The following is a 10,555-nucleotide window of genomic DNA, read 5'->3' on the forward strand; positions in this document are numbered from 1 at the left end:
AAGCCAATGCCATGGACAATGTGGACAACTCCAACAAATTTAAAAAGAAAGAAAAATTTCTTGGTCCTAAAAAGGATCAATGAAAGTTCAAAAACAAAGTCAAAGGATCTTGCTATATTTGTAGAAAATCGGGACACTATACCAAGGATTGTAGACATAAAAAACAACAAAAGAAGGAAGGACAAGTGAACTCCATTGATTAGATTATCGTCAAGGTGAGCGAAATCAATGCAATCCAAGGCAAAGTTCCGAGCTGGTGGTACGATATATGCGCTAGAATCCATGTATGTTATGATAAGTTTCTTTTCAAAACTTATTATGACCTTGAAGACAAACAAGAAATACAAATGGAAAATGAAGGAAGATCAAAAGTGATTGGCAAAGGAAATGTAAAACTCATTTTCTCTTCGGGAAAAAAATCACTCTGACAAATGTCTTGTATGTACCGAAAATAAATAGAAACTTAGCAAGTGGTGTACTCTTGGGAAAACCTGGAATTAAATCTGTTTTTGAATTTGGAAAACTTGTATCAACCCATAATGAGCACTTTGTTGGAAAGGGCTATTCTACCGAAGGAATGATCAAACTATGTACTATTGAGGATAACTAAAATAAAGTTAAATCTTTTGCGTATGTTACCGATTCATTTAATTTATGGCATGGTAGATTAGTACATATAGGAGTTAATACTATGAAAAGAATGATTAAATATGGATTAATACAATGTGATATTGACAACCTTGAAAAGTGTGAAACATGTGTTAAATAAAAAATTATTAAGAAGCCATTTCATAGCGTAGTAAGAACAACAAGATTACTTGAACTTGTTCATTCCGACATATGTGAATTGAATGAAATGTTAACTAGAGGTGGTAATAGATATTTTATTACTTTTATTGGTGATTGTTTTAGATATACCTATGTGTACTTATTAAAACATAAAGATGAAGCCTTTAGTGCCTTTAAGACTTATAAGTTTGAAGTTGAAAATCAATTAGGAATAAAATTAAAGACTTTAAGAAGTGATAGAGGTGGGGAATATTTTTCTAATGAATTTAATATGTTTTGTGAACAAAATAGAATAATACATCAAGCTTCCGCACCTAAAACACCGGAACAAAATGGATTAGCAGAAAGAAAGAATAGAACTCTTTTGGAAATGATAAATACAATGTTATTAAATTCTGAATTACCTTTTAACCTATAGGGTGAAGCCCTACTTAGTGCTTGCCATATAACAAATAGGATCCCTATGAAAAGGAATAAAATTTCTCCATACTAAATTTGGAAAAATAGAAAATCAAATATTAGTTATTTTAAAGTATGGGGGTGCCTTGCTTATTGTAAGAAAATGGATCCTAAGATAATCAAGTTAGGTCCTAGCGGTATCAAATATGCTTTTGTAGGATATGCTCTCAATAGCAAAGCCTATAGATTATTAAATCTAGAAACGAATGTCATAATAGAATCAAGAGGTGTGGAATTCTTCGAGAATGTAATGGTAGCTAGGAAATCTGAAAACAATAAAAAGGATATTTCAATCTTTGAAAGCTCACCAGAAGAAACATCTATAAAAGATGTTGAAATTAAACTTCGAAGAAGTAAAAGAACTAGAAAAGAAAAGAACTTAGGATCAGATGAAATAGATCCCCAACTTATTTCTTTTTACTTAATAGAAGGAGATAGAAAAGATGTAAGAACAATTCCCTTTATCCTTCAAGTGGAAAGTGATCCTAAGATTTATAAGGAAGCGGTGCAATCTAGAGATTGCATGTTCTGGAAAGAAACTATAAACAGTGAAATGAATTCTATTATTTCAAATGACACTTGGGAAATAGTTGACTTGCCAGCAGGATCTAAGGCTATTGGTTGCAAGTGGGTGTTTAGGAAGAAATACAATTTCGATGGATCTCTTAATACCTACAAGGCTAGATTAGTGGTTAAACGTTATCTTCGAAGAGAAGGAATTTATTACTTTGACACATATGCACCCGTAGCTAGGATAACCTCGATTAGGATCTTATTTGCATTAGCATCCATTTATGATTTACATGTTCATCAAATGGACGTCAAGACGGCGTTACTAAATGGAGGTCTTGAAGAAGAGGTTTATATGGAACAACTAGAAGGGTTCGTTCAATCGGAAAATGAACATAAAGTGTGCAAATTAATTAAATCCTTATATGGACAAAAGCAAGCTCCCAAAAAGTGGCATGAGAAATTTGACTCTAAAATAATGTCAAATAGATTTAATCATAATTCGGTAAATAAATGTCTCTACATGAAAGTGAATGAAAATATATTCACGTTGGTATGTCTATATGTTGATGATATGCTAATCATCAACAATAATATAGACGGGATCAAAGAAACAAAATTATTTATATACTTTACTTTCAAAATGATGGATCTTGGAGAAGTTGATACTATCTGAAAGGAGGTGATTCAACACCCTTCTGTTTACCCGGTAATGTTTGGCGTTTCCACCACTTCGTCAAGTGTGCAAGACCTGAAAAATGAAGGCGGGGCTTTCTCCCCCATTTTACCTCCGGCGTGAGAATTAGTTTTCAGATTTAGAAAGAATATATTTGAAAATCAGATGGCTAAAAACGAGAATGGGAGCTCAAAAAAAATCATCCCATACCTGTGTCTCATCCGGGGGTATTTATAGATATTAGGCACTAGGTAACCGCTGGGCGGTTGTGGTGCCACGTGTCCCACGACGATATTTCCACTACACCCACGTTTTGAGTGATGAGTCCTTAACTTCCCGTCTGAAGATTGTACCTGTATCAGCGGCCATGTAACCTTGTCGATTCATTAAAGGTTTTATGGCTAAGTGTTTGGACGAGGGATATCATTCCCGTTGAGGATTTCGCTTAGTGGTAGAATGATTTCTTGGGATAGCGGTAGAGCGCCCTTTGGGGGTTGTGGTAGAGCGCTCCCTAGACGTAGTGGTAGAGCGCTCTCTAGATGTAGTGGTAGAGCGCTCCCTAGGTGTAATGGTAGAACGCCCTTTGGGGGTCGTGGTAGAGCGCTCCCTAGATGTAGTGGTAGAACGCCCTATGAGGGTCGATGGCCTTGCATCGGTGTGCCGTGATCTGCCTTGCTTGTCCTTGAGGGTGTCTACTTCTACCAACCTATATCATTAGCCCCTCTATCCCTTGTCGATGTTTTCGGCAAGGGGTAGCAATTTTAGGTTGGTTTGAAATTTTATTTATTTATTTTTAATAAAGAGAAAGGAATAGTTCGTATTAGCGAATCGAACTATATAAACACGATCGAGTGGCAATTCTACTGTACACATGGATCCTCACTAATGGCCTTAATATTGGAGGGAGATTTCCCTCCAATTCCCCCCCAAAAAATTTGAATTCTAGTGTTATAAAAGGGGGGTAATTCTCATTCTAGAAAATCACTTTCATTTTCTCTCAACCTCCTAGACTTCCTCTCTTCTAAGGTAATTTCCTCTCCTTATTTAAATCCAAGGTCTTGTTTTAAATTTCTTCTCTTCATCATTTTTGTTGTCATGTATAAAACTATCATTTCTTCTCCTTCCAATGAAAAAAGTGATGGGGGTGTAGTGATTCGACCGGACCTTCGTCGGAGGGTGCCGGAGGAAGTCCGACCGACCCACGGGGGGGTCAGTCGTCGGCCAGCGGGGCTGGTTGCTCGACCAGCCCCGCTGGTCGACCAGCTTAACTGGTCGACGGTCGACCAGCCAAGGGGCTGGTCGAACTACGGGCTGGCCGTCTCCCGCCATCCATTAATTCTTGTGGTTTGTTCGGTCCTTCGATCCGTCCTTGTAGTGACTCGCCCCCTTCATCCGGCAAATCCCATTATGATAGTGATAGTGAAACTCATTCAATTGACTCTCAGCCATTTGTTCCAAATCTCCCAAAGAGACACATTGGTTCTTCTAAATCTCCAGGCCAAAATTTGGAAATCGGGCGCGACCCGGCCGATGAGGTTGTCCCCCTAGATATCCCAAAAAATTATAGTCTCTACAATTCGCCACTTAAGTTAGAAAAATGTCTAGGAAAGTATGACCGGGTTGATGATTACGTCTATAGAGCCCCTGGTCCTAAAGAAAGGCTCTCCGGGTCCGACCCCTGTGAGATAGCCATGTACAAGGATGTTATGGACGGGGGTTTTCGGTTCCCCATTCATCCCTTTTTTGTGCCGATTTTCAACGAGTTCCACCTTACTCCTAGTCAAATTAATCCTAACGCATGGAGAAAAGCGTTGTATTTTCTGTATGCCTGTCTCGAAAAGGGAATTTCACCTTCCATGGATCTTTTCAGGTGTGTCTTCGAAATGCATGAGCTAGTTCAATGTAATGCCTTTGTCTATTTTACCACTAGGGTACCTATGCAATTCCCTAAGTTTAGGAATTCGAATAGCGGATGGAAGTCCCGATTTTTCTTCGTCTGGCCTTCAAAGGGTCAGTTTTCTTTGAACACAAACTGGCGACACCCCCAAATTCGTCTCTTCAATAGCCAAGTAGAAGCTACTCCCTTTCTAAAAGCTCAAATCCAGGACTTGGTTGATGTTCCGCCCTTTGCACCTGACTTAGGGTCGTCCTAACCATGAAGAACATGTTGAAAGTGGGGATGAGTCGTCCAATCGGTAGGTCATTTATGTTGTTTTTCTTTCTCCCTTTTTTTTAGCATGCACACACGGTCATTTATTATTTTTGCCTTTAGCTCGTCGAGACTAATGAGCTTGGATGTTTGTTTCAGGTATGGACTTTGATCTTGATGAGGTATTGAGGACTCTGCCAGGAGGAGATGAGGGCCTTACCCTCGTTGATGGTAAGCTTTCATATTCACCCCCACCCTCTCTTCCCCCCTCTCTCTTTTTTTTGTACTCTACCTTGTGAGTTTAACTAATTTCAACTTACATGTGCAGGGGCCGAGTTTGATCTGGAAGGAGTCATGGACTCCATGCCTGACCAGGGGCAGGAGGGTGAGGTGGATCCTTTGCCTATCCCTTCAAAGAGAAGGAGAGGGGCCGACCTTGGGAGAAAGTCTCAGACGATCAACGAGACTTCTCAGCCTTTAGATGAGCCTCGTGATGTGGTTCCAACTCCTAGGCCGGGAGCTCCTAGTCGTGCACGATGTGAGCGCGAGGACTCGCTTCCTAACTTTGGGTTTCCTCCCACCCGGGGCTATCATGAGATGGGGGTGCTTAAGTCGTTGGTGACCCCCGCTCGATCCAAAGCGATTGCAGGGTGTAGCGCAGATGACATAGAAAGGGCTGCGGCAGTTTACCTTCAGAGGGTATGTTTCTCATTTCGAGATTTTTTTTTATGTTGGATCTCGCCTTTTAAGTTAGACTTTAACTCGTGGTTTCACTCTTTTTCCCCTTATACATTTTTTTTTAGGTGGTGGCCCTCCAGATCGGACTCGCTGAGTCGAATCGCCGCCTAGTCTCAAAGCTGAAAACTCTTACTGAAGAAAAGAAGAAGGAGGCTTATCACCACAAGAAGAAAATATCCTCTTTGAGGAAATCTCTGGAGATGTCGGACGCTCGAGCTCGTGATCAAGAGACGGAGATCGACAACCTACGCTCTGTTTTGGCTCGTGCTCCTGAAGAGGCGGTTGAGAGGTATAAGGCCTCAAATGAGTACGCTGGAGATCTCAAGGCGGCTATGGATTAGTATAAGACATCGTCCGATTATGCTAAGGCTTTGAACTCATACGGGGGGAAGGCGATGTCAGCATCAATTAAGCTCTCCAAGGAGTGGATTATGGCTGAACATCCTTCTATAGACCCCTCCGACTTGGATAGATTTCTCGCCCAGTGTAAGGGGAAGGAGAGCGTAGCTCAGTCATCCAGATCACTCGGTCGTTCATCACAAGGTGGTAGTGGGGATGTCTCCCCTTCGAGCTGAAGCATTTCTTAGTTGCTGTTTTCCTTGCTAGTTTTTTCCTTTTTAGCGTTTACTTTTGCTTAGCCTTGTTATCCTCTACTTGCTCGGGATGTGGGCAAGAATTCTTCGAATGTATAAACATATCTTTCATTTGATATTATTGGCGCTGGATGCGTGGTTCCTTTAAAATGTCGTCTCTCATGTTATTTTTCTTTTTACTGCTTGATGGTGCGGGGGAGTGTTCATATATATATATATATATAGAGGGCGATTTGGCGATTAAGGGCCTTAGCCTTCAAAGCTCTCCACCTAGCCGCGTAGGCTATGTCGACCGCAGGGGGTGATTTGGTGGTTAAGGGCCTTAGCCAATTTTTTGACTTTCCAAGGCTCTCCACTTAGCCGCGTAGGCTATGTCGACCGCAGGGGGTGATTTGATGGTTAAGGGCCTTAGCCAATTTTTTGACTTTCCAAGGCTCTCCACCTAGCCGCGTAGGCTATGTCGACCGCAAGGGGTGATTTGGTGGTTAAGGGCCTTAGCCAATTTTTTGACTTTCCAAGGCTCTCCACCTAGCCGCGTAGGCTATGTCGACCGCAGGGGGTGATTTGGTGGTTAAGAGCCTTAGCCAATTTTTTGACTTTCCAAGGCTCTCTACTTAGCCGCGTAGGCTATGTCTACCGCAGGGGGTGATTTGGTGGCTAAGAGCCTTAGCCAATTTTTTGACTTTTCAAGGCTCTCCACCTAGCCGCGTAGGCTATGTCGACCGCATGTCTTAGTGGGGTGGGCGTGGATTTCAAAGTTGCCTGTTGGCATAAAAAATTCCTGGTCTTGTGAGCTCAGTAGGCGCACCGGGACGTCCCAGCTAGGCTGGCCCTTCCGTAGCGCCCTCATCATCCGTCACCGCCAAGGTCTTTCATTGAATAAGATAAATTGTTACAACTAAGGGTGCCTTTGTGAGGCATTACATAGAGAAAATAAGCAATGCAACCTAATCTACTATATTTACAAAAGCGCGGCCGGCGCGTACATTTTGAGTTCTACTGGTAATACTTTTTGAGGTGTTCTGCATTCCATGGTCTACCTAGCGGCTTTCCTTTTATATCTTTCAAGCTGTAAGCTCCCTTTCCCAGCCTGCGAATTACTTCGTACGGGCCTTTCCAGTTTGGACCAAGCTTTGGTGGGGGGTGTCCTGCCGCTGCTGCATCTTTTAGAACGAGATCTCCTGGCTGGAAGACCCTTGACTTCACTCTCCGGTTGAAGTACTTAGCGGCTCTTCGTTTATAAGCCATCATTCTTATCACCGCCTTGTCCCTTACCCCTTCGAGGAGGTCGAGTTCTCCCCTAGTTGCTGCGTCGTCGGGTTGCTTGACTTTCATCCTTCCTGTCTCGCTTAAGATCTCAATCGGAACCACGGCTTCCATCCCAAAGGCCAGTTTGAATGGCGTCTCCCCGATCGACTCTCGGGGGGTAGTGTGATATGCCCATAGTACATTGGGCAACTCCTCAGCCCAAAGTCCTTTTTCTTTTTCTAATCTTGTCTTCAAATCCCACAATATGGTTCGGTTGGTCACTTCTGCTTGCCTATTTGCCTGCGGGTGAGCAACTGAAGTCAGCCTGTCGTCGATGTGGTAGCTGGTGCAGAAGGCTCTAAAACTGTGATTATCGAATTGCTTTCCATTATCTGTAATGATTACCCGAGGTATACCAAACCTGCATATGATATTTTTCCAGACGAATCCCTGTATCTTTGCAGTCGTGATGGTGGCCAAAGGCTCAGCTTCCACCCACTTAGTAAAGTAGTCGACGGCAACTAACAAGAACTTCCTTTATCCTTTTGACAGGGGCAAATGTCCCAAGATGTCCATCCCCCATTGGAAGAAGGGACACACCCCGAAAACTGCCGTCTGTTGCTCGGCCGGAATGTGGATCAGATTTCCATGTCGTTGGCATGCGTCGCACTTTCTCACCAACTCTCTAGCATCTTCCTTAATACTAGGCCAATAATATCCTTGTCGAATCGTTTTGAACGCAAGGGTAGTCACCCCTTGGTGGTTGCCACAAATTCCCGCATGTACTTCGACTAGCACCTCCTGTGCTTCTGTCGGTCGCAAACACTTCAAATATGGCATTGTGAAACCTCGCTTGTAGAGTTGCCCATTGATGATGGCAAACGAGGCTGCCCGAACTTTTAGCCTTCTGGCTGTGAGAGCATCCTCCGGCAATTTATTCTTTGTGAGATACTCAAACAGCGGGTCTATCCAACTTTCCTCATTTTCTACATTCATAACATCGATTACGTGTTGGATGCTAGGTTGTCGCAGAATTTGCACACTGGCTGTGCGAGGCAGTCGTCTGGGGTTGGCTGATGCGAGCTTGGCCAGCGCGTCCGCTCGCTCATTGTCCTTTCGAGGGACCTTAGTTATCTTAAACTTAGTGAACCCCTTCTGCAAGTTTTTGACCTCCATTAAATATGCAGCCATCTTTCCATCCTTTGCTTCGAATTTCCCCGTCACTTGCCCGATTATCAACTGAGAGTTGCTGCAAATTTCCACTGAGGTTACCCCGAGTCTGGCTGCCAATCCCAAACCCGTGATTACTGCTTCGTACTCGGCCTCGTTATTTGTTGCTGGGAATTCAAAATGCAGTGAGTATTCCAACTCTTCTTCATTCGGACCTATCATTATGATCCCCGCCCCGGATCCTTCGTCATTTGAAGATCCATCGACAAAAATTTTCGAATCTGCCTGCTCCCCTGGTGGGAGCTCGGGCGGGGTGGTGAGCTCAACGATGAAGTCTGCTAAAACCTGTGCCTTAATAGCTGTCCTTGGCCTGAATTCGATATCAAACTCGCTTAACTCGATGGCCCATTTTAACAACCTCCCAGAGGTCTCGGGCCGATATAGAATCTGCTTGATAGGTTGGTTAGTCATTACTTGCACCGTGTGAGACTAAAAGTAAGGCCTCAATTTTCTGACCGCGACAATTAATGCAAACACCAGCTGTTCAGTCAGGCTGCATCTTATTTCTGCACCACTCAATACTTGGCTCACATAGTAGACTGGTTTCTGCTCCTTCGAGAACTCTTTCACCAGGACCGCGCTGACTGCCTTTGGTGATACTGCCAAGTAGAGACACAACACGTCTCCAGGAGATGGGCTGGTCAAGACCGGGGGCTTTTGTAATGACTGCTTCAAGTTCCTAAGAGACTCTTCGCATTCCTGGGTCCACTCAAAATTGGAGGAGCCCCCTATGGCTTTGAAGAAATGGTAGCATTTGTTCGCCGCCCGGCTCATGAAACGATTTAAGGCCGCTACCCGCCCCGTCAACCTCTGAACCTCCTTCCTGCTGGTGGGGCTTTTCATTTCTAGGATTGCCCGAATTTTGTCCGGGTTCACTTCGATGCCCCTTTGCGTGATCATGAAACCTAGAAATTTTCCACCTGCGGTACCAAAAACACACTTCTCTGGATTGAACCTTAATCTGCTTTGTCGGGCAACGTCAAACCCTTTTTGCAAACAGGCCACATGGTCATTGGCTCTGGCACTCTTGACCACCATATCGTCAACATAGACTTCTACGACATCCCCGATTAGCCCACGAAAGACTTTGTTCACCATCCTCTGATACGTCGCTCCTGCGTTTTTCAAGCCAAATGGCATGGCTGTGTAACAGTACGTGCCGAAGTCCGTGATAAATGACGTCTTCTCTTGATCGGCCTCGGCCATTGAAATTTGATGATACCCCGAAAACGCATCTAGAAAGCTGAGCCTTTCATGACCCGACGTTGCGTCCACCAATTGATCTATTCTGGGAAGTGGGTATGAGTCTTTTGGGCATACCTTGTTCAACCCAGTAAGTCTACACACATGCGCCATTTTCCATTTGACTTCTTCACAAGTACAACATTTGCCAACCACTCGGGGTATTGCACCTCTCGGATAAAACCCGCCTATAGTAATTTTTCCACCTCTGCTCTGGCCGCAGCCTGCCTCTCAGGGGCAAGGTTTCTCTTTTTCTGCTTCACTGGCTTAGCCCCTGGCTGGACACCGAGGCGGTGTTGCGCGACAGTTGAGCTAATCTCCGGGATATCCTTTGGGTTCCAAGCGAAGACATCCAAATTTTCGGCTAGACACTTCGCCAATTTTTCCTTCTCTTCGGATCCCAGACCTGTTCCAACAAGAAACTCCTTTCCTTCGTCAATAAAGATTTTTTCAATCATATTAAGCGGCTCGATCCGCTCCCTCGGGAGTTCTACATCCAGCATCATGACTGATGGTGGGCTTTTGGCTTGTATACTATCCACATAACACTTTCTTGATGCATGCTGGTCTCCTCGCACGTTGCCGATCCCCCTGCTGGTTAGGAACTTCATAATTTGATGGTATGTCGATGGGACCGTGCCAGCTGCATTTAGCAATGGTCGGCCGTAGATAGCATTGTAAGCCATGGGGGTCTTGACAACCAAGAAATTAGTCACGATCACCACTGTCGCTGGGTATGTCCCAAGCGTGACTGAAAGCTCTACAGTCCCTTCCGGTATCACTGTTGCCCCTCCAAAGCCTTGTAGGGGGGTAGTCACCACCTTCAACCTTTCTTGAGGGATTTTTAGACCCAAGAAGGCATCCCAGGTGAGGACATTTGCCGCACTCCCTCCATCGACTAATACCCTCTTCACGTCAAAA

At 44.1% G+C, this 10,555-nt stretch overlaps 1 protein-coding gene across 1 annotated transcript; it reads right to left on the minus strand.

The window, feature by feature from the left end:
- Positions 1-6,910: 6,910 nt before the first annotated feature.
- LOC111406483 lies at positions 6,911-8,803 on the minus strand. Its single transcript, XM_023035900.1, has 2 exons — positions 7,763-8,803; positions 6,911-7,660 (listed from the first exon to the last, which is right to left on the minus strand). Exons 1-2 carry the CDS (start codon positions 8,801-8,803, stop codon positions 6,911-6,913), a joined length of 1,791 nt encoding a protein of 596 aa, XP_022891668.1.
- Between the last annotated feature and the right edge of the window lie 1,752 nt (positions 8,804-10,555).

This window comes from Olea europaea, chromosome 12, assembly GCF_002742605.1.
Source record: "Olea europaea var. sylvestris chromosome 12, O_europaea_v1, whole genome shotgun sequence".
In the NCBI taxonomy this organism is placed as follows: Eukaryota; Viridiplantae; Streptophyta; class Magnoliopsida; order Lamiales; family Oleaceae; genus Olea; species Olea europaea.

Coding starts and splice junctions, on each gene's coding strand:
- LOC111406483 (XM_023035900.1), bottom strand. CDS start 8,803: ATGACTAACCAACCTATCAAGCAGATTCTATATCGGCCCGAGACCTCT. Junction 7,661..7,762: donor AACAGACGGCAGTTTTCGGG/GTGTGTCCCTTC, acceptor TACTTTACTAAG/TGGGTGGAAGCTGAGCCTTT.